The 25,410-nt window shown below is 34.0% G+C and overlaps 2 protein-coding genes across 2 annotated transcripts; one reads left to right on the forward strand and one right to left on the reverse strand.

Annotated features, from left to right (window-relative positions):
• Positions 1-7,251: 7,251 nt before the first annotated feature.
• LOC112800501 (BTB/POZ and TAZ domain-containing protein 4) lies at positions 7,252-10,427 on the forward strand. Its single transcript, XM_025842805.2, has 6 exons — positions 7,252-7,555; positions 8,010-8,319; positions 8,680-8,810; positions 9,102-9,408; positions 9,586-9,896; positions 10,147-10,427. The coding sequence occupies exons 2-6, from the start codon at positions 8,026-8,028 to the stop codon at positions 10,265-10,267; spliced, it is 1,164 nt and encodes a 387-aa protein (XP_025698590.1). The 5' UTR covers positions 7,252-7,555; positions 8,010-8,025; the 3' UTR covers positions 10,268-10,427.
• Positions 10,428-10,913: 486 nt separating this feature from the next.
• On the reverse strand, positions 10,914-15,942 carry LOC112800500 (formin-like protein 6). The gene is made up of 4 exons (XM_025842804.3): positions 13,853-15,942; positions 13,565-13,764; positions 12,220-12,461; positions 10,914-12,128 (listed from the first exon to the last, which is right to left on the reverse strand). The coding sequence occupies exons 1-4, from the start codon at positions 15,304-15,306 to the stop codon at positions 11,337-11,339; spliced, it is 2,688 nt and encodes an 895-aa protein (XP_025698589.1). The 5' UTR covers positions 15,307-15,942; the 3' UTR covers positions 10,914-11,336.
• Positions 15,943-25,410: the final 9,468 nt, after the last annotated feature.

Raw genomic sequence — 25,410 nt, forward strand, 5'->3', positions numbered from 1 at the left:
ATTAATAAATAGTAAAATATAGGATCACATTATACAAAATATTCACATACAAAAATTCATTTCTGGTATAAATATTCACTACAACAGAAACAGAAGATAGCGACAGATTATTAGTGTCTGTTTTAATAGCCGCCACAATTTGCCAATTTAACGGCAATTTTGAGAAGAGCAGTTGTATGATCTGATTTGCAGCGATTTTTTCAAACCCGCCTCTAACCTGACTCTTTTAATCCATCAAGGTTTTGGCTTCAACTTGCCCTCTTTCTGTTTCATTCTATTTTTCACTTTCTCTGTATCTACTCATTCCTCGACTTCTCTCGCCATCGTCCTTGGTCGTTATCTAATTCGACATTCGTCCCGAACTTTTATCGGCGCTGCTTCTGCCGATGTCGAGCTCCTCTGTTTCGTCTCTTCCTTCGGATCTACTCACCATCTCATTTTACGTGTGCGTTGTTCGAATCTGCTGTAGATGCATGAGCGTCCTGCTTCTGTCGCCTCCAGTCTATGTCGCCGCCAGCCTTTCACCGTCACCATCCTTCACTGGTTCTGCTCTTTCTTCCTTTCTTTGTTTGTTTGGGTATTTGTTTTCTTATTTTGTATTCTTTTTTCTCCTAGGTCATTGATTTCATTTTTTTACATTGCTGTAGTAGCCAAACGAGGTGAATTCTTGAAATTTGTCTAATTATACTAGCTAATTGTGTTTGTTATAAGTCCAGTTTTTATTTTAGCTAATTGATTTTTGTTTAATTTTACTATGAAATCCATTGCTCCATGAGCCTCCCAAATCTTGTTAACCCTAACCCTTACTCCATGAGCTTCGATTGGCGCTGCTTCTGCTGGCCTTGACCCCGAAGCAGTACTCCCTTGCAAATTTCTTCCGCCAAATCTACTCTATCTGTGGTTCGAATTTGCTGCAGCTGCACGAGTTTCTTGCCACAGTCGCTTTCGGTCTCCTTCGCCACCACCACCATCTCAGGTTCTTCTCCTTCTTCGTTTTATTTCTTTACTTGGCTTTTGTTTTCTTCATCACCTTTTTAGATGAGATTTTGGGTGCTAAAGACTTCTTTTTTTTAATCTCTATTAAACATGCAACATTTTTGTACTTACTTTGATTGCGTAAGCATTAGAAATAAAGTGGGATTTTTTTTTTCATTTTTTTCACTTGTTTTCTTCTCAAATTTGCTGAAAATGGTATTGATGATAGTGAAGATGAATATTTTGATGATGATGACGATGCTGATTAAATCATTTGATTGAGTGTAAAGGATATAGCAATATACTCTTATTGTATACAATGAAAGAGGTGATTTAGAAATATGATTATTCAAAAATATTTGATGGTGCTTGTTCGCATTTGGACGTTGGTTTTGTGTTATTTGGAAAGTGTTAAAAGCTATACTTGGAAGAAAAAAGAGTAGTTCTCCTGCTATTTGTAATGGCTCATTGTTTTTGGATTGCTACTGCTCCTGCTCTGTGTGTGTGTGTGTGAGTTGCTTCGTTTGAGACCTCATGAAAATAATGATATAGTTTTATTTGGTTCTCATTTGCTGTTCCAGCTATAAAAGTACAATCATTAATCATTAATCATTAATTATTTACACTAGAGACTCTGAAAACAAAATTGTATTGAATTATTTTGTATTAACTTCTTATGATGGAAACTCCTTTTCAGCTAAAAATATACAATAATAGCTATTAGTAAAAGAAAAATATTATGTGTATATGGGATGTGCAAGATATGTGGTGCGTAATACATAATGAAGACTCACATCATTTACCATTGAATGAGGTGTGCATCTAGACCAAATAGGATTCTCTAGCGGTGGATGATGTATGAATTGTTATGGTCCTATAAGGTTGTCTTAACATTATCTGGAAGATGAGAGGAAAAGATTGATGATTTGTTGAGAAAACTGTTTATGTTCAAGTGAATGACCATTGAATATGGTTTAATTTTCTGTCCTACTTATAGAAATTGATCAGTGCCTTATTAAAGCAGCAAAAGAAACTACAAAATATGTTCCTTCACATGTTCCCTCTCAATTGCCCGATAGGGTGACAGTTTCAGATTCAAATACTAGTATATGGTAATTACAGCTTTTTTTAACCTTGCTGTTATGTGTAACAATTTATTGTGAATTTGGATATATTTATATAATATAAACATTTCTGTTGTGCTAAATTATAGTCTTATTCCTCAGTTTGCTACCTGAATTTTCTGTACAAGACCTTGGATTGGAGACTTTGAATTTAAAGGTTAATGAGGAGCCTGCTCCATTATCTAAGGTAAATGAAATATGTTATTGGTGCAGCTGCAGACATTATTTTCTTCATTCCTCCCAACTCTTCCCTATTTAGTATTTAAAACAACACAAGTGATTAACAGTTTGATTAACAGACATAAGAAGTCATGAGGTTCTATAACTTAACTTGTGTCTGTTTTCATATAGCTTGTGCCTGTACCCCTTCTTCCTTTCCTATAGTATATGGTGTTTTACTTGCTAATTCTTCTACTACTTTTTTAAACTTGTGGTAGATTTAAATAGTTTTTGTAACTTTCTGATCAATTTTATTGTTTGATTTACTTATAGTACTTATTTATTTGTTGCTTCTTTGCCTTTGCAGATCAAGAAGACTATTACAGTGAGTGTAATTGGGCTGTCTAATGTTGACAAGAGTAGTCTTATTAATAGCTTGAAGAGAGCTCATGTTGTTAATGTTGGTGCTACTCCTGGATTAACAAGATCGATGCAAGAGGTTCAATTGGACAAAAACATTAAGTTGTTGGACTGTCCTGGTGTTGTCATGCTTAAATCACTAGAAAATGATACTTCTGTAGCTCTACTGAATTGTAAGAGAATTGAGAAGATAGATGATCCAATTAGCCTAGGTATGCAAACAGCTTTTTTCCTTTTTCAAGATTTCTCCAATTTGCTCAATTGATTGATACAGACATGAGAGTTATAAACATCTGCTACCGATACTATTAGTTAGACCTAAGGAATTTGGTGTGCTTGAGCCAAAGTTGAGAGGATGCTTGGTGTGTATTAAGACTTGTCTTAGTGAACCTGTTTCTGTTCTTGAACCTATGTTGATACTAAAAAGTTCAAAATACTATTTTTTTTTCTTTTTAAATTTCTCTTTTACTTTAATTTCTTTGGCATAGTTTCATCAAATAATTTGTTTTATAGTCTCAGACCCAATCAAAGAAAATTTCAATATTTAGGAAGTGTCTCTTAAATATTACAGCAAAAATTTACCTTACACATTTAATCATAATAAATGTGCCAGGAAGATAAGTTAGTTTGTTGTAGTAAAATACCCATTTACTAATGGTATGCAAAGATTTTTTGAAGATTGTGAGGATTATATATATATATATATATATATATATATATATATATATATATATATATATATATATATATATATATATTTGTTTTGTTTTGTGTGAGATACGTCATGCCAAAAGCAGGCCTCACTTGAATATATAAAAAATAAATAAAAATTTTTCTAAAAATTTAAAAAATAAATGAAACTTAAAAGTTTACACAAAGACAAAATGTTTTGAAGGTTCAAGGAGTGTTTTGTTTGAAAAATAAATTAAAGTAGAGATTTGAGAAGTCATTCGTTGTTTCTTAGGATATAATCTCTGTATGCAGACTCATCGTTCATGTATTATCTCAGGAACAATGAATATCCTGTTTGCCGAACACATTATGCTAGTCGTCGTTCTTTGAGAGATGATCCAAAATATGATGTCATTTACTGCTGTTTTATATCCAGATATTGAGAAGTATGAGGTGGAAAATGAAGAATTCAGCAATGCTTTCTTTAGATTTTTGTAATCCGTTGAATTCTGAAGATTATGTTTATATAAATGTTTTGTTGATGTGTTAAGTTAGCATTTTGTCTTTCTTTTGCTAATTATTACTATGTAGATAAAATTCACAATCTTTCTAGTGTATGTAGGTATTTCACCTATAAAAAAGGATTATTTCAAAGTGCTTTGACTTTTAGAAATTTTTTTATAATCTTATATAGCAGATTGTGGCAGTTTCAAATTGTCACAATTTTCATTAAACTAGCATGTAGGATAGCAACAGTTAAAAATTGCCATAATTTAAAAAAAAATCTATTTACTAAATAGCGACAGTTCTGTAACTGCCACAAAATCAATTATCTTATTTGCAGCAATTTTGCCTATGATTTTTTAGAATTATCGCAAAATCAAATCTCCATTTCTTAATAAACAACACTTGTAGAACCGTTAAAATTTTATTTCACAGCAGTATAAAACTGCCACAAATCTCTAAAATAACTGCCGCTATTCACCGTGTCATTTGTAGTTATTGTCTTGTACCTCTTTTCTTCTTTTCTCAAAAATTCCCCTCCTAAAAGTTGGAGACCTCATATTTAAAGGTGAAAGTGATGAGATAGAAGCTGCGTGTGGCTCCTACAATTGGAACAACGATATGCGTATGGGCATATGCCATACCTTAGCTTGTCTCTTCCCAATGTAACCTTTCACACATTAAAAAAACCCCACTTCCGTTAATGGAACATGCAATAAATGAGTGTATAATAATGTTTGTATTTTTGTTAGCTATATTGTTTATATTAAAAATGGTTTTACCTTTTTTCTTCAACTTTTATTAATCACTTTTTATACGAAAACTAAAAAAATATATATGTGAATTTAATTTTAATTCATAGATAATATAAAATATTTTGTCAAATTATATTTATTTTTTTAGATAATTATTTATATAATTAATATAAAAAAATTATTTTTATTTATGTAATATTATGTAATTAAAAATATATATAATGCATCAAAATAATTAAATTTTATATTATATAATTTCTCGTTAACGAGTAACGACAAACTCTTCCTGTCCCTCTCTGATGTCTACTAGTTAGTGCACATATATACTTGGATGATAATTTCATGTAACATTATTATCTAAGCCAACTAATTTGTATATATTTAGTACTTGTGTGGACTCTGTTTTCTCCATTATAAGATTTTTATTTAGTTATTTATTTTTGTAGGGACATGTATGTTCAAAAGATGGCAGAGACATAAAGCAATCTACTATATCTTCAAGGTGATAGATTAATTTTTGATTTGTTGTATTAAAAATACCATAAACAATAAAAAAAAATGTGTATAATACTGTACTAGGCAATTATAAAGTCCGTTCCAAACATGTATCCAGAACGAAACATACCTATATTTTTTAAAGGCTTTTATAGGCAATTTTCTTTTTATTTTTTATTTTTCATTTTTCTTAACGCAATAATGGTAATATTATATGAAAATATATTTATTTTAATTTCTCAATAATTATGATTTAGTTTGAATAGTTAACTAAATCAATGTATAAAATATTTTAAATAATTTGTTGAAAAATCAATTGGACTATAGGAATTGAAGTTACATATGCACTGTTTCAGAGATAATATCGTAATAAGATTCGGCAGTTCCACGATTTCATAATGCCGAGACTATTAAATAGTCTCAATAATAAAATATATCTTTTTAATTTTTAATAATTATTAAATAATTTTTATTTAATTTTAATTATAAATTATTTTTTTATATATTATTTAATTATAAAATTTATTGTTTATTTTATAAATTATTATTTTATTATTTATCTATTATGTTTATGTTAAAATATAAACAACAATAAAATAAATTTTTTATTATTTCTGACCACCATAAATATTTTGACAATATTTTTTATTTTTTACATTCGTAAAAGCCATAAAAATTATGTTCACTAGTAATTCAATTTGTTAAAAGTACAACTAATTAAGTGAATTTTGCACGACAAAATGAATTTTTTCAAAATTCAATCGATTGAAAAGTAACATAATCGATTGAATATCCACATAAATTCCAATCATAATGACTTCATATATAGCGCAGTGCAAAATTTAATCGATTGATAAGAAAAATTCATATTGTAGCTAATTCAATTGTGTAACACTCCCATTTGATTGTTTTAAAAAATTTCATATTGGCGTGCAAAATTCAGTCTATACTTCCAATCGAATAAATTTTAGAAAAATCTATATTATTGTGCGAAATTCACTCAATTGGTTGTACTTCTAATCGATTGAATTACCAATAAAATATAATTTTTTTAGTTTTTGATGGATGTAACAGATAAAAAACTATTAATTTACATTATCAATATATTGATGAAAATCACAAATAATAAAACATCTATTTTTTATTATTTTTGTTTTTAATTATTAATAAATATAATAGATAAATAATAAAATAATAATTTTTAAAATAAAAATAAATTTTATAATTAAATAATATATAAAAAATTAATTTATAATTAAAAATAAATAAAAAATACTTAATAATTATTAATAAATTTAAAATATATTTTATTATTAGAACCATTTAATATTGCAAAACACTCAAATCCTCTGTCTACTAATACAAATACTACCGGTTTTTTAGTTTACACAAGAGTTGGAATTTATAAATTATAACAGTGGAGTCACTTGGTTCCGGAAGAGTACTTAATGCAAAAACTAAAATGAATGTCTCAGTTTAATTAAGTACTAGTAAATTAGCAATTAACAACGAAAATATACTAATAATATATATTCACATTGTGTTTGTAATAACTAATAAGAGGAAGAACTGATAACTGTGGATATGCTATTTATTGGAGGATATGCATCTCAAATTATCATTCTGATCACTAACAACTTACACGTGCAATGTTCCGTTATGTTGGTTCTTGATATTTTTAGATGTAGTCAACACTGATAGTTAGATTTTTCTTACATTTTAATTAATATTAAAATAATAATGATATTTCTTTAATTGTGATCTATTATAATATTTTTTAAATTGTGGAATGATTTAATTTAAAGAGTATAAATTGAACGGTTTGATTTTAAAAAGTAGATAAATCGAACCATTTAATTTTTAATTACAAAAATTAGACTATCCAATTTTTATACTCAGACTCTCTGATTTTTTTTAAAAAATTAAAAAAATTTAAAATATACAAATTAAATTCCAAATTTTTTAAATACAAATCGAAGAATTTGATTTGTACACTCTAAATTATTAAAATTTTTTAAACACAAATTAAAGAGTTTAATTTGTATACCACTACCTTTCATAATTTTAAAAAATACAACAAAATTACAATATTAAAATATATCACTTATCCTACTTATATATAATATAATTTTTTAGCCGATTATTCTGACTTTAGCTTACCTACCTGGTTGCCTAATTTTATTTCGATAAAAATATAAATAAATAAATATGAAATTAATCATCCTTAAATCGAGGGAGAGAGAGAAGTGGACATGATAAATTGAATTAAGACGAAGAAATTCCTGTTCCTTCGGCCTAAGGTACGAGATTTTGAGAATTCTTGTTACGAAGGTGAAGGTTCCGGAGGAGGTTGCTTTTGCTTCCATCTCCCTCGGTAGTTTTGTTGCGCCTCTTTTATTTTTTCAAAAATTACAGACACCCCCACCAAAAAGCTTAAAACTTTAGCATAAGGTAAATTCCTGTTCATTTCTTCACATTCTTGTTTATTTTGATTTATTAGGCATGGTGGTCTTAGGAGCAAAACAATAAATGATTAGAACATGAGATTTCTGGATGCATAGTTTGATTTTTTTTGGGATTGGAATGGTAAAATAAAATTTTCATGCCGATAAATTTGTTATTTTCTCCCAAAAGAAGAACAGAGCATTGTACTATTGTACTATTGTATGATAAACTGTTATGGAATGAATAGTTTTGTAATTTACTCAGCTTTATTAAGAACAGGGTGAACTTTATCTCAACTAATGCGAAAGTTTTACCCTATTCATATAATAAAAAGAAAGGTTTATATTTAAATTGGAATTGTATACATAATTAACTTTTTATCATGCCAGTTTATATAATCAGTATTCCACTCGGAACATGCATTTCATGTGTTTGATTTTATGTTTGTTTGTGTTTGTAGATTGGCAGATAAACGGATGGCTAGTGTGGACCACAATTGTTGTAATTCTCTCCAAGATGACAACAAATTCACTCCAGCACCGCCACTGCCACCACCACCACCACCACCTCCTCTGCCCCGTTCAGCAGCAACTAGTTGTTGTCCTTGCAGGCGCCTTGTGGCGAATTATAATTCAGCGATGAGAGAGCGCAGCTATGTATCTCCAGCAACAATAGAATTGTGGGATCGTCTTTTTGATTCAGGATTTAAAGCAGATGTTAGGATTAATACTGGTAACGGCGGCATTGTTTACGCTCATTATAACATAGTTGTAAGTGCATAGACTCCACTTCATTTTGTATAATAGTAGTATGATTCTAGATATAAATTTGTTTATTTGATGTGCATGTGTGTTGCTGGTTGGATAATGAAAATCAATTGATCAAACATGAATGCTATGAAATCCTATAATTCCTCAATTTCTTATCTTATGAACTACTTTAGAGAACTGAAATCCTAATCCTTTAAGCTGTAAAAGCTAGCGTTACGTTTTGATTTGGTGGTCCCTGGAATGCTATAGTTTTATGATCTGCATGAACATGGACTGATATTCTGTGGTGAGTATTATCAACTAAGTCAGTGGATCTTTTGGTTTTTGTGGAGACATCTAACTTCATAGTATATGTAACAGGCAGTGGCATCCCCCGTATTAAGAGGCTTGCTGAAGCAAGGAAATTTTTTTCGGAGGTGGAGATCAATCACAATCAAAGGGGTACCACATGATGCTGTTCGGGTTTTCTTTCGATATTTGTACACTTCGTGGTATGTTTAATCTCTCAATCATCCTTGAAATTGTCATAGTGGTAGTGTTGAAATCTTTAATATCATCTATTTGTGAGGCATGACCAGGTTATATTCTCTTGAATTTGTTTGCCTAAATTACACACAATTACTTTTTTGTTCTGTTCAAGTCCATCCATTCATTTGCACAAGACTTTAATCATTATCAACATTAATTTGACCCACGTTTGCATTCATTCGATTTTGTGTCAAAATATGAAGAAATATTTGTTTCATGTACTGAAATTTTATGTGCATTTCTTTTTGTCACAGTTATGAGAAGGAAGAGATGGAAGCATATGTACTACATTTGTTAGTGCTGTCACATGTATTCATGGTTCCTCATTTGAAGCGGGAATGTGAGCAGAATCTAGAATCGAGTTTCCTCACAATAGACAATGTAATTGATGTATTTCAGATTTCATTACTGTGTGATGCTCCACGGCTTAGCCTCATCTGTCACCGTATGATACTTAGCAACTTCAAAGCAGTTTCAGAGTCTGAAGGATGGAAAGCGATGAAGGAGAGCCATCCAGTTTTAGAAAAGGAAGTTTTGGAGTCCATGATCGAGGAAGAAAATGTAAGGCTCCTCTCTCATTTTACTATATAACTTAGACTCTGGGAGAGATTATATCCATGATGATGGTTCTTGAAACCTTTATGACCAAATTCTAGAGTTCGATCCTTGTTGATTATGGATGGTTTTCTATACTACACTTATCTTGTCTGATTGCCTTTTGATGAACTCATAATTCAGAATAAAAAGGAGAGGACCCGAAAGATCAATGAGAGGAAGATATACATGCAACTGTATGAGGCGATGGAAGCTCTTGTTCACATATGCAGAGATGGCTGCCGAACTATTGGCCCTTGTGATAAAGACTTTAAAGCAAATCAGCCATGTAAATATGCAGCATGTAAGGGGCTAGAATTGCTCGTGCGACATTTTGCTGCATGCAAACTTAGAGTCCCTGGAGGTTGTGGTCATTGCAAGAGGATGTGGCAACTATTAGAGCTGCATTCCCGAATATGTTCTGATCCCGATGGTTGTAGAGTTCCCTTGTGCAGGTAAATATTTCATCATTTAATTTCAACATATTAGTGGTGTGAAATATTTTACATTTACTAAACTCTATATTGATGAGAGTAGAAGTCATAAAAATGACAATATATATTGATTGATTGTGTAGAGTCTTTTTACAATGATACTGCATTAGAATTAAATTTATCATGATATATTTTTGTTTTAAGATTTTATTTAATGTAGTTCAATTTTGTAGCTGAACTTTTAAATTTGATCAAATTTATGTTATTGCAGGAACTTTAAGCAGCGGATATCGAAACAAAGCAAGAAAGAGGAAATCAGGTGGAAAATATTGGTTAAAAAGATCTTGAGAACAAGAGGTATTGGAATAGCACCATGCTTTCAGCAGCAATAACAATAGCTTTTGTGGTGGATATATAGGATCATAGATTGCAGCAGCAGTTTTAAAGCCAACAAATTATATACTTGTTGTATGTGTTAGCTATAAATAAAATCCTCAAAAGGATTACTGTTGCTCCTCTGAACATCAGTAATAATAAATATTTTTCTTGTTATTGCTGCTGTAAAATTTTGTTTCTCCCTTATTATTTTAAGACCTAAGAATTTTGGAAATTGTAGCCAACAATTACAAGTTTTGAACCTTTAAACAACTGAAAATCATTCTAGAAGACCAATAAACGTGATGTGATTCAAACTACTCATTAGCTTTTGTTCAGTCGATCTTCTTATGCAGGGAACAATTTTGTATTTCATCTGTAAATGTCAGAGTTTAAATCTACGACTTTTGTGTTACAAAGTTGAGTTTAATACATCCTAGAATGGTTCCGTAATGATCATGAAACTGTGTTACAAGTGTGATATAGAATATGAAGTATTATGAATTTATACCATATTGTAGAAAAAATGAAAAATATTTACAGACAACACTTTGATATACTTTCCACGCTGTTGCATACAAATGGATGGTGTAATCTAGTGTGGCGTGGTGGGGTAAATCTTAAACACTAGATACGAGTCACAGATATAGGAATTGCCGAGGATAAATAAACTGATATTCATTATTATTAATAATTGATTCAAAAAATACATATAAGAGGCCTCTTGGGTGAAATGAAAACATTCTACAATATGAGCAAGTGTGGAACTCATTAATCTAACGTAACCTATTTCGACTATAGCATACTTCTGCATAGTTGAAAGAAACAAAACAATGCATCCCCCTTTCCCTTTGCACCTCCCATTTGAAAATTTTCATCTAAGCTTTCAGGTGGCGTTGAAACTCTGCCAACCCATCGTTATCCCAACTGTGTTGCTAAGGATTTTGATGTTCAAATCTAAGATATGGTTATACTTCTCGATTTACTAGTAAAATCCTTTTGCCATTGTAAAAATGGTTTTCAACTAAAATATTCCCAAAATCATTCATTTATGTTCCCTGTTACTTTCTTTTTGTATTCACAATACTAGAGGGATGAGCTTTCCTCGTCCGAGCTTGTATCCTGCTTTGCACTGTACCTGTTGAGAACAGGTAATGGTGCACTTGCGGCTATGCGGAATGATCTCGCGGAGCCGACAATTCTATCATGCATCCTTCCCACTTCCTTGCAGACCAAATCCAGAATATTTAGGAAGTCTCTTACAATCATAAAGATTCTGAAAGGGTGGGCTTCTTCTTTTGCTGCATCCCCATGGAAGTATTCTGTTACTTCTTTCACAAGGAACAGGGCCTTCTTCTCATCAGCTTTAATCCTCGTGATTTCTTCTTCAGCATATTTCAGAAATTGCTTTGTGGAGTTGAAGAAATTCCCCTGCGTATCTGGCTTCTCATATTTCAATACCAGTCGCACTTTATCAAGCCCTGTTTCGAGCTTCGAAACATAGCTGCTTAAGACATCTGAATCCATTCCTGCTGCTTTCTTAACATTACTAAGGTCTCTACTCAGCCCAGCCACAACTTGTAATCCTTGCTTCTTAAACTCGTCCTCATTAAATTTGGAATCCATTTGGTTCTGAACACTACCATTCGCAGATTCCCCGCCTCCATCTTCAGATCTAATAATCTCCTGGACCACAAAGTGAAGCAATGTGGTCTTTCCATCTGTTCCCTTTATATCTACAAGTTTTAAGAGTGTCTCAAGTTTGAAAGCTTTGGCATCGCCTCTATTGGTGCCGACATTCATTCTGTTTCCTGTTCTGAGAACAGCTTCAAGGAGTTTGAGGAATAACCGGCTGTTCCTTAATTCCTCACTTGCTGCCTGAAAAACATTAACAACTGATTATCAATTAGTTTCTCAGATACAGCCAAGAGATTAAAGATCACAAAGGGAAAGATCAAGCAAGTCAGACCTCCAGGGTTTGAAAAGACTTCCTGAGATAGTTGACTTCTGAATCAAAGTTAGCCCTATATAGCATAGCTTCAACCCTCTTGAAAGCAAAAGGGATATCAAGCACAGCTTTAAGAAACCTTTCCGCTGACCCAAGTTTTGAGAGGTCACCATTGTAGTTTTTGAGTTTTATCTCTTCCTCTTTAGTAGGAGCCATCTTTACTAGTGTTTCCAATAGCTCAGCACCCAAAGCTTCAGGATTCCCTGTTTCATCCAAATGTGGTGCCATGAATGTGATTGCAAAATAGAAATATAGGATATAGATAGTGACTGGTTCAAGATAAAAATGAACAATAATGTGATAGGGGAACATCCTATCTTCAGAAGTTCAGATAAGATATGTTAAATACTCATCATAGTAGATTAACGTAGAAAAAGGAAACATCATCTTTGGATTAGAGGATTGAAGCAAGTATTGGCTGCTGATTTAGATTTTATCATTTGTGAAATCCATGGTTCTCACAAACCTAGGGTGCTTTTGCTTTTAGAGGAACCTTGACAGTTACTGCCCATAAAGATCTAGATGGGTAAGGGATTCTTACAGTGACAACTGACAATGGAAATATGGAGATTATTATATAATAAAAAGCCTTCACAAAAAGAAAAAAAAGAGTTTAAAAGTGAAGTAAAAAATAATTTAAAAGTTGAATTAAAAATCATTCTCAGCTGGTGGTGGAGGAAGAATCAGTGTGATTAAATATTATGGTGGATGTTGGTCATTGTTTTATACTTCTAAAGGACGTTTTATGATTAAAGCAGTATCGCTAATGAGCTGGATTTTATCTTTGCCACTGTTTGTAATCGACAGTTCCGAACTACCTAACATAGAAATGGTCTTAAAATAACATATTGATGCACATGGCATGATGATGCCGTTTAGACGTTTCCTCATCTGATTTAAGATGCAATGATGATGACGTTTTATTTAAGTTCTCTATCTAAGCACCGAGTTTCTTTATATACGATGCGTTCCTCTTTAGCTAGTTGGCACAAAATGACACAGGTAAACTTTATTATATGACTCCTCTCCTTTGTCATCATATTTAAGACATTATATTTTTGTAGGTAATACCAAAAGCTTCACTTAGAAAATTCTGCACGTCTTTGCTAAGTATGCACATAGACCCGTGAATAAAAATACTGTAGAGATCACCGATCGAGGTTCTAAAAAGTTGAGAGCTCAATCGCTATCACTGTCACTAAGTAAGAAAACACACTGCCTATTTTAACCAAATTGAGAAAAACGTGACAATCTTGTCACCAGTAGTGCATTTGAAACGGGAAAGAATGGAAGGAAAAGAAGGTACCATCTAAAAGAGCTTCGGAGACCTCATCCCTGGTGACATTTAGTGCCCTGAGTAGTATAGCTATGTTCTGAGACTTCTTGGGGTCAAGCACCCTGTTCTCATGATCAATTGAAGGCAGAACCGTTTTCTTAGGAGGTTCTTTAGGGGCAGAGTTAGTGGCATTACAGCCAAATAAAGACTCCATCATGTCCTCATTCAATCTAAAAATACAAAAACAAACATCACATTCATTATATACGGCATAAAAAACAGTATTAATTTAGTTTCAGAGTTGAACAGTGTACTCACTGGAAGGAACTGGATTTTAACTGGTCCCACACAGTAACACGATCTGAGGAAGCACGGACCTTATCCCAATGCAAAGCTTTTAACTTGGGTTTTACTCCATCCGTTTCATTGGCTTCATGCCTCTCGGAAGAGCTCACACTTTTCTCACCGTCTCCGTTTCCATTTTCATTTTGCTCTGAACTTTTACTCACCCTAACACCAGAAATAGAAGCCTCGCGATTCCCTTCAGTTGGAGAACGAGACTGTTGCTTTCTCGATACAGAAGATGAGGAAACACTTACTCCCGGAGACCCTGTTTTGCGCGGTGGTGGAGGAGGAGGTGGTGGTGGTGGGGGTGGTGGCCGATGATTAAGTGGGTTCCCAATCACGTGCGGGGGTGTGTTTGTGAGTGTTGACTGAAGATGCGTCAAATTCGGTGCTGGGGGAGGAGCTGAGAACTTTGGCTTTCTAGAATGTCCCAAAGCCACATGCTCTTCCTCATCCTTTACCGGTGGCGGCGGAGCCTTCTTCATAGGCGGTATGATGACTTGTCTTACATCCGGCGACGGACCAGACAATCGCGACTTTGGTGAAGTCCTCTTCGAGAACGGAACCGGAGTCGGCGTCGAAGAATTGGCTTCCTTCCTCACCGCGGGCGCCACGGCCGCGGGGTTACCGTTGGACAGATAACTCTGTCGCGAAACTGGCGTATAGTACCCGTCGTCATCTCTAACCGACGAGTTCTGCGGCGAGTGAAACACCGTGTCGTGGCTCTCTTCGTCGGACGACGAAGACGGTGACACTGCCGGCGGGAAATTCCCGTCGGGAGGCTTACTGAGAGGCGGCAATGGCTGCAGCTCGGGGCTCGGACGGTACCGATCCGACCGCTTAACGGAATTTAGTTTGTGATACGGCGACCTGATTGGTTCACTCGCATTGGTGCGCGTGGGCTCCACGGTCCCAATGTAGAGAAAGCTCGATGGCGGTGGCGCTCTCGAATCATCCAAGTTCCTCTGCGAGTTTCCACCGACGAGCTTCTGTGTCTCCACATGGTGCTTGGCCCTGTGCTTGTACACGAAGAACGCCAGCGCCGAGAGCATCCCAAGCGTCACAATTCCGACGGAGATGGCAATTGCCACCTTCTTTGTCCCCTTGGTCGGCTGCGTGGCCGTCGGGTTGGCGATGGTGGTGTTGGAAGATGTTGATGGCGCTGATTGCGTCTGATCCGGTGGTGGTCCAGCCGGATACTCATGGAAGAATGGAATGCTGGTGTCCGGAGTGGGTGGAGTGTCCACCGGCGGTGGCAATTGAGCAGGCGCGGGTGGTGGCGCTGAAGCGGCGGGGAAAAGTGGTTGGTGGAGGATTCTTCTTGTAATGTGAGATTCATTGAGGGGTTTAGCGAGGGATAATATGGACAAAAGTGAGATTATGATAATTAAGAAGAGAGAGTGATGTAGTTTGAAATTGAATTTCATGCTGAATTCGCGTGGCTTTTGGTGGTTGTTAAGTTTTGTTTCCCCCAATTCATGTCTGGGTTTTGGTTTCCGCAAATTGCTCTCCTCACTTGGAGAGAGAGAGAGTGAGTAAGAGAGGAAACTTCTTTTAGCTGTCTAAGATCTAGATGCTCCAACAGCTTGCGTCAGCAGGAGCCGCACTTTTTAATAAATTATGTTACGGGATAGTCAAATGTACATTTTTTCTTGGCTGTAAGCGCTTCATTTACCGTGTAATAAATAAAGGGTATGTAGGGGGAGATAGACTATTTTCTCTATTTGTATTAGGGAGAATGAAACGTGGCAGTGTTTGTTGGAGTTGTGTGTTTCGTTTTCATGGAGAGAGATAGTTGCAGATACATTAAGGACCATGATGTTTGGGGAGTGGTAATATTAAAAAAATAAATTAAGTACCTTCATGTTCATGTCCTTTGTAGTTGTTGATAGCTTGCTTGCTTTCCTTGGTGCGTTTGTTAAGCAAGAAGGGCAAGGAACAGATTCCATATTTGATGCTCTTATGCTATATTCTCTCTGACGACTCTTTGTCTCTGTCCACTCCTTGGTCACCCTGCTCATATTCCAAGCTAAGTAATGTAATTGTTTGTAATTTTTTAGAAGTAGAAATTAATATTGTGTTTAGTAAATTGAAATTTTATGTGATTATATGTTTTATTTCAAACTTTTATGCGTTATACTTTTAATTTTTAGAAGATGAAAATTATTTTTATAAGTAGGTCGCGAAAATGTTTTCAAAAGTTATATTTATAAAATTTGATATAATTTTATATCTTAATAAATATATTAATTTATCCTTTTATATATATTATATTTATTTTATATTTTAATAATATTTTTACCAAATATATTTTTGTTACTTTTGCTTATTGGAAGCACTACTTTTTATTTTCGTTTACCAAAATACATATATAGTTATAAGTTTTGAAAAATTAAAATATATAAACAATTTTCAAAATTATTGACCCTATTTATTACACATAGCACTCTAGAAATGACTTTATTTTCTAAATTCATGGAATTTCATCCTTTAAAATTCCAAATATTATATATATACTTTGAGTAAAATGATTTGATATTTCAAAATGATATGATACGTGAAAATAAAGTATGTATGCAATAACCAACATTAGTGAATTACAGATTTACAATGATAAAACAATGTCACACACAATCAAAAGCAAAAATAAAATAAATTAGTAAAATGGTATGCTTGTCCCATACTACCGACAGAGTGAAGGACGAGCTAGATTAGCTGTTAACTTTATGAATTCTCTAAGCTATTACTAAATACTATTACTAATTAATTACTATCATCACTGAATGCTCATCATAATGCGTATTATTATTATTGTGTGGCTGACACCTCATCATAATTATAAGACATATCGTGGAGACGTAAAAGGGCATGTAGGGTCAATAGTGTAATTTCAGAAAAAAGTCGATGCATGGGGTCACAACGTCTTCTTCTGATTGCTTTGTGCTTTGTTTCATGGGAACTCACTAAGCCAAGATTGGTTCACCGACGACCCTGATCCTATTCTAGCTTGTTCTATGCGGGGAACATGGCACACGCCCAAGGCTAATTTTGCTTTACGCTTTTGTTTTTCCCCTTTTCCCCTTTTGTTTCTATTTCGACTCCTCCACTAAGCAAACAAGCCTCACACATTCTTATTAGCCCACAAATCCAATATACCATGATTAAAGTTATGCCTTTCTTCTAAACTATGCATTTTGCCACTTGTACCCCGCCTCTGCATTCCAATAATTAAAACAAAACAAAAGCAATGCATTATTACGCAGTGAATTTCCGTTTTTATCCTTTTAATTCATTTAAACACCATATGGTTAATTAATTACTGTTAACGTTACGTTAATATATATGCAGGTGATGTCATGTCCAACAGTAGTAGAGAAACGTTTGAAAGCGCAACGCAAATAACCTTCTATATATCATATCAGAAGACAGATAGAATAATCAACGAATTTTTCTCTAATATAAATTATAAAAAATATTTATTTTCTTAAAATTCATTTCTGAGTTAATTATCGAAATGTACATTTTTTGTATTTGAGTAAGTTCGTCACACTCCACGGTAAACTCTATAAAAATTAACAAATTCGGCGTACTCCCGTAAATTCTATAAAAATTATAGAGTTTACCGTACCCTTTTCCCGAACTCCCTTTTAAAATTTTTAAAATACACGTTTTTAATTCATATCATATCTCCAGAGAAAGGGTACGCAAAATATATATGTTTTAGGAAAATAAATATTTTTCATAATTTATATTAAAAAAATCCAATAATCAACCATTCAATGCAGACTGTTTGTTTATAATGAGATTGGTTTCCAACAGTTATTTTTTACCGTAGTAAACTCATTTCTTTCAAAATAATCATTAGTTCAGATGAATATGCAAAGCTTAGCAACGAAAGTAACTGACCAAAAGTGGACATAACGGAAATTTCCTTAAAAAAACTGGAGAATGTAACGATCAAGTCACAAAAATTGTACATATATGTCCTGCAAAAGCTAGACAAGAGAAGGAAAAAGGAAAAGATCGCAATTATGCTTGATTGGTTACTAAGAACGACCCTTAAGTAGTTTAGTTAAAATTTCATTAATTTGTATAGGTAAGTGTACTAGTACTAGTGTATTACGATAACGTAACGCTTCACGGTTCGATATGAGAGGACCCAATTGATGAGAAAGTGTTGTTATTCATCTGTACAAGATCAAATAAAGTGGAATGGAGAATATTTGATTTGGAATAAATCCAATTGAATTATTAACTCATGGCGTTGGTTGGGTTGCCACATCAACGCTAGCTAGCGGTGGATCACCCCTACAAGGATCTTGTATTACGGTGCAATGCAACGCCAAAGTCCCAACAGAAAGGGTGACCAGCTGTTGTATTATAATTTTTAAAATATTTGGGTGAATAAATGTTTTTTTTAGTTATTAAATTTTTAAAGAGTTATTTTTTTAAGAAAAATGTTAAGAACGATCATAATTTATTATTTTTTATTATTATTTAACCATCAACTCATTTTTTATTTAATTTTTATTAATTTAATAATCTAACAACATACTTTAATAACATATTTTGTCTCATAGTAATAAATTATTATGTTGAATATTTAAATTTTGTATTATATTATGTTAAATTGTGTGAAATTTTGGATGGTGTTGTCTTATGTTAAACTTTATTAAATTTTCGGACCTGCTACACATACAAGCAAAAACGAGTTACAAGTTTTACAAGTTGGGCCAGCCCATAAACAATACACGCGCATGAAGAGGGATTGAATGGAGCGTAACATTCACGCGCTCCAATTCAAACAGTTACATACGGTTCGAGTAATGGCAGACTCTTCCACTTCTTCCACTTCTCAAAGCAATTCGAAGAAAACGCAACCCTTCCATTTTCGAGCAAAATTCCAAAATCAAAATATACAACTCGTCGCTAACCTTCGAAACCTCCATCAACACACCATCAAACTCTCCATAAAGAATCTCCAGAGAAAACAAAGCAACAATACTCAAGGTACGTTACATTACGATTCCTATATATTTTCCAGATTACGAACTAGGTTTTACTTTTCTTCTACGTTGTTGTTCTAGGATTTACTGTTATTCTTGCTTCTTTGTTACACTGTTCTTCTACGTTGTTGTTATAGGTTTTACTCTTATTCTTGTTATTCTAGATCTTCTGGTAACTGATTTTTGGGGGGTATATTCCGTAGATTGGGGGATGTATATTGCTTGACCTTGTATATTAAAGCATGTTTGAGTGATACCTGACTGATATATATGGATGTATCTGAATCATATCTATGGGTGTATCTCACTGTTATCAATGGGTGTATCTGACCCATATATATGGGTGTATCTGACTCATATATATGGGTGTATCTTACTGTTATTAATGGGTGTATCTGACTCATATATATGGGTGTATCTTACTGATATCTTTGGGTGTATTTTTTATTTTAGAGAAAATGACAGCAAGAAACCAAACAAAAGACCTTAAGTGTGCCACACATCTCCTAAGTGATAAATTCAGAAACATGACTGAGGAGAAAAAGGCAATTGTGAGGGATCTCGGATTCGGTGGGTTGATGCACATCCCACCACTAAGGGTGCATCACCAACTGTTAAGGGAGCTGGCAAACAACTTTAAACTTGGGGAGAACAGATTGGAAACAGGATATGGTTCTTTCAAAATAACACCAAGAAAGATAGGTCATGCGCTTGGCATCAATGCAACAGGTAACTAGCTAAAAATTATAGGTGTATATTAAGTTGATGCTTGGGTGTATTTAAGTTTATGCTTGGGTGTAATTGAACCGACTTTGATACTTTGTTGTTTTCCTTTCTGTAAGAGATCTATTTCCTCAGGAAGTCGAGTATAAGAAACTTTCTGAGGATGACAAAATAATATTTAGAAGATTCCAGGGTAAGACCCTCAAAAGACTTACCGATGAGATGATGGATATCGGCGTTGGTAACGAAGAGGAACACCTAATGTTCAAGAGAATTTTCATCCTCTATATACAGATGGCGTTCCTTTTGCCAACGACGATAAACAAAATCTCGCCTGTGCACCTGGCCCCAATTTTTTAGATGGACGGCATCACGGAGCGAAACTGCGCGGGGCATGTTTTGACCTTCATCGTCAAGGGCATCACAGACTACAAGGAAAAAAAGAAGAAGGCAATTGATGGCTGCCTCTTTGCCCTGATGATAATTTACTTTCATCTTTCAAAAAATAAAGGTAAGAAGAGGGCTGAAAGACCACCAAAACCCTGTATTGCCAACTGGAGTAAGGAGAAGTTGGTGGAAAGAATGAGTGCAGAAATAGAGGAAATTTTGGTAAGTAAACATAATATGTTGGGTGTATTTTATTTACCTGAATGCTGCTACCTAAAATATCTAATGTTTCAGGGGGTTATAAAGATGGCGGAGACAAGAGAAAAAATGAAAAAAATAGAAAAAAAGGAAAAAAACAAGAAATAAAAAAACAAAAAAAGGAAGACGAGTTCAACATCGCCTTCGGAGACAGAAACAACTACTGACAATGACAGTTCTACCTCTGAGTCTGAGACTCAAGAAGACTAAGAGGATTCACCAAGGAAACACCCCAGCAAAAAGGGAAAAAAGTAAGTACCATACTTGGGTGTAATTTCTTTTTGGAGTTGGGTGTATTTGGTGGAACCATTTGGGTGTATTTTGTTGATCAAGTTGGGTCTATGTAGTTTATTAAGTTGGGTGTGTTTCTTTCACTGCGTTGGGTGTATATTGTCCATTCAGTTGGGTGTATCTTGTGCATTCATTTGGGTGTATTTTATATCTTTAGTATGTTCTAAATAATGATTGTTTGCCTTTCAGATTGGACTCCAGAAAAAGAAAGAAGAGTCAAGAGTAGTCAGATTCTGATTCAGAATCTGAATCTGAATCAAGTGATGAGTAATGTTCTGAAGTTATTACTCCTTTCTTTTGGCTTGATTATAAAGATTTCGTGTATTAACTGAAGTGTCTCTTATTAACTTATAGAAGCGAAGAATCAATACCGGTGGAGAAGGAAAAGAAAAAGAAAAAGACAAAAATAACACCAAAAAAGTAAGCACTTCTTTGGATAAATATTCTGTGATAAAATTAATTTTTTATTTCTGATTCATACTTTTTTTCCACCCAGAACACAATCAAAAAAGAAAAAAGTTGTTGTAGAGGATTCATCTTCTGAAGAAGATCAATACTTTGATGGGTACAGTACCTCGTAAGCTATATTACCGTCTATTATCGTAATTATTTTTGTTAACATCTTCTTTTATGAATGTAGTGAGAGATATGAAATATCAAGTGAAGAACTAGATGAATTGCTAAGGGAAAACGTTGATAAATCTGCTGCAGAGGGGTATGTCTTGCTGGGGTGTCTATTTCAGATTTTGGTGTGTTTTCTTTGCTAATAATTGTTTCTTCTTTCACAGGGAGAATGAAGCTGACCTGCGATCGATAGAAGGTTGCTATGTCTCCTCTGAAACGTAAGAAGCTTTATTTAATAAAATCTTGTTATCATGATTTGGGTGTATTTTGTGGAACCATTTGGGTGTATTTTGTGGAACCATTTGGGTGTATTTTGTTGATCAAGTTGGGTGTATGTTGTTTATTAAGTTGAGATATTTCGTTTGTTGTGTTGAGTGTATATTGTACATTCAGTTGGTTGTATCTTGTGCATTCATTTGGGTGTATTTTATACTTGTCTCTTATTTTGTCTGAATAACATGAAATCTGTGTAGAATACCGGCTGTGAACTTGGGAAGTGATGATCCTTCCTCTCAAGGACGCACAGAACAGAGTAGTGTAAACCAGCCGTCAGAGAGCATGTAATTTCTCTTTCAAATAACTGTTACTTTTGTTCTACTATTACCTTCTACTTCTAATTCTGTATATATTTTTTTTAGAAAAAAAGCCCTTTATTATTTTATTCAAGAAAAAAAAGGCAGGAAAAAAAAGTAAAAACTGCAAGTATGTAAGTTCTCAAAAAACAAAGCCTGTCTTCTTTTTGAATTGTTTGGGTGTATTTTTTGACTTTCTTTGGGTGTATTTTAGGTTGAGTCTGGTTCAACAGTCAGCCAGTGAGCCGGCTGATTCGAATATGATGGTTGTGAGGGAACAGACACCGTCGGATGCGCTTGTAATGTGAGTTTTTCAAGAATATTTCAACCTTATAACCTTATTATTTTCAAAGGCATTGTTAACCTTTCATTTTTCTTCTTGTTTAGAGTCCCAATTCAAGTTTTTGTGCCGGCGTCCCAAACAACCACTGTGCCGGAATTTCAAGAAACACCTGAGTCAGATTTTGAACCAACCCCTCTGCTACAAATTGAAGGAACTATAGAAACGTAAGAAATAGTATTGGGTGAATATTTGTTTAGAGTTTGGGTGTATATTTGGTAACAGTTTGGGTGTATATTGTTCCTGAGTAGTTTTTTTTATGCTATGATTAATTTTGTGTAACTGTGCAGCACTCCTAAACCCCCCCAACAACTTCAAGAAACCATACCCACACTTCCCCCAGCTCCATCTAAAATGTAAGTTCATCAGACTAAAATCAATCTTTGCTTATGATCCGTATATTCTTACTCTTATAATACGTTATACATGATGACGCAGTTATCCAGCCGCAGAAGACGTTGCTGCCCTGATGATGATGGCACGGACAGCATCCTATATTCCTAAAACAGATCCAGTGCCATCATTCAGCCTTGGCTTGATTGATTCAAGCCAGGAGGGAGCGTCAACGCAGGAGACAAAAAGGGCAAAATCTCTAGAAACTGCAAATTTGATAGAACAATTAGACGATTTGGTACAAAAAATAGCAACCAATGCGGCGAAAGGAGAGAGTAAAAGTCCACAAATTCAAAGAGAGACTGGGGGAGAAAGTTCTGGGAGGTTTGAAACTCCTGTGGGAATAAATCAGAATACGGATGATATGAAACAGAAGTGCTACATGTGGGGGACGCGAGTGACGACATACGCAGATGGCAGAACTAACGAGTATGAGAACATGTGCACTTTGATGGCCCAGGATAAATACATTTTGACAAAAATGCACATTGCATCACTCCAGCCAGCAACTTATATAGAAGTTGAGGTAATATTAGAATAACACTAATGTTTTTACACCAAAATTTACTGCAATGTTTATTAATATAAATTGATTTCGGCATATATTTCTAGATTGTATCTGCCATGTGCCTCATTCTCAACCAGACAAATGATAAAAGGTTTCAAGAACAAGTATACTGTCTCCCCCCCCCCCCGATATTGTGGTAAGTGTTACTTCTACGCATTTTCGGTGTATTTTCTCTATTCATTTGGGTGTATTTTTTAAGTTCACTTGGGTGTAAATTGTGTATTCATTTGGGTGTATTTATAGTATTCACTTGGGTGTATTTTCAGTATTATATTTGTTGTCTCACAATTATTGTAGAACATGGCCATTTCGAAGCACCCAAACCGGGAATTCATATCACCTAAAACCAATAAAGAATTCAGGGTGGAAGACTACCCAAGTTTTATTTCCTTCATAGATGCAAAAAAATTAACTTCGCATCCATATGTAAGTTTTCATTTGTAAAATTTGTTAGTACCGTTCTTTACTTATATCCCAAATAAAATAACACTGTTAAAATATGGTAATCCTTCAGATTTTTGCACATGTTTGCCACGCAGACCATTGGTGGTTATGGGTGATTGATACAAGAAAGCGGAGATTTCATATACTTGACCCGCTACACAAGAAAGCTCCAAGCGAGGAGAGAAAGCAGCTTAATAAATTCACTGTAAGTTGCCTCTGTGTTCTCCTTTAGGTGTATTTTGTGGAACCATTTGGGTGTATTTTGTTGATCAAGTTGGGTGAATGTTGTTTATTCAGTTGGTTGTATCTTGTGCATTCATTTGGGTGTATTTTATATCTTTAGTATGTTCTAAATAATAATTTTTTGCATTCATTTGGGTGTATTTCATTCGGGTGTATTAATGATTTGTTTTGGTATTTAAGGGATATGTAGTTTCAAGAATGAGAGCATATGTTGGCGGGGAACCTCTGAAGAAAGGCGAGAAGGAGAAGGAAATTAAAGCATCATACGTCAAAATATCAGGCCAAAAATCAACGTATAAATTTGTGACTCTGAACATTAAACTTTCCTAAATGAGATTTGTAATTTATTTTCTTCATTTTCAGATATAACTGCGCTATCTACGTTATGAAGTGGCTTGAGTTAATTGAGCCGAAAAACAATAAAAAGGGAAGTATGAATGGGATAATTGGAAACAGGTAACTGTATTTAGAACTATATAACTCTGTATTACTTTACTGAATTAATATTGTTATTTAAACATAATATACTTTTTAATTGTAGGACGAGGTGGACCACTATAGAGTGGAGTATGCTTCGCGGATACTATTCAGTGAAATGAGTAAAGAGAGAGATGAAGCAATTAGAGCGAGTAATGCAATAAGACTGTCGAAGCCATCCTCCGTATTATTGAGTCCGTTTTGTCAGATAAATTCTACTCATATAGAAAATGAGTAATCCAACTGCTAGCTAGTTTGTAAATTGAACAAATGCTGTAAAAAATTGTCATTTATAAACAACTTCTATTCAATAAAATTTTTTTCCATAGTTAAACTATATATGCTGTTAAACTGTCTGTGCTGTATTACAGGTGGTTAAATATGAAGGAAAATATCAAGACAGATCTAAAGACAGATTATAAATTTTACACCCAACGGGGGGTTTAATATACACCCAAGATTGCTTAAAACATACACCCAAACTGTATGTGCTGTATTCAAAATGTATGAATTACAAGTACCAAAATATGAAGAAAAACATCAAATCAAATATACACCCATAACCTGCGATTTTTTAAACCCAAATAAAGTTGAATATACACCCTGAAATCTATCCCCCCATGATGCTTTGAGACTAAAACCCTGAACCCTAAACACTTAAAATGTAAAATGTGAATTCACAAAAATACACCCAAGAGAAACAGTACTTTTACACCCATATTCTGTAAAACTATACACCCAAGCAGTTATCCACTGCTGCTGGTATTGTAAACTGATAATTCATAACATGTCCTTGATATTGGATGTTATTTGAATGTACCACTGATTCAGCATCAGACAGGTTTATCTGAATATAACACTCACATATTAGCTAAACTATTAACGAGAAAAATAAACTCAATCACCACAAATTTAAAGAACATTACTTTTACCTCGCTTAAAACTTTCGTTTTCTTCTTCTTTGTGGCATTTGCAATCTGTTTGTCCAACTTTGAACCTAGCCTATTTTTTGGACGTCCTCTTGTTCGGATCCTTGGCGGGCTTTGAAGCTCGTTAACGGATTCCAAGTTGGCGTCTTCGTGGGATAAAGAAGATGTCCCCTTCCTTTTGGCTTTTAATGATTCCATCTCAGCCATGACGTTATCGTATGCACGGTGCAGAAATGCAGTCAGCTCCTTCGATTCGGATGCAAATTCACAAATATT

The sequence above is a fragment of the Arachis hypogaea genome, chromosome 5 (genome assembly GCF_003086295.3).
Source record: "Arachis hypogaea cultivar Tifrunner chromosome 5, arahy.Tifrunner.gnm2.J5K5, whole genome shotgun sequence".
Taxonomy (NCBI): Eukaryota; Viridiplantae; Streptophyta; class Magnoliopsida; order Fabales; family Fabaceae; genus Arachis; species Arachis hypogaea.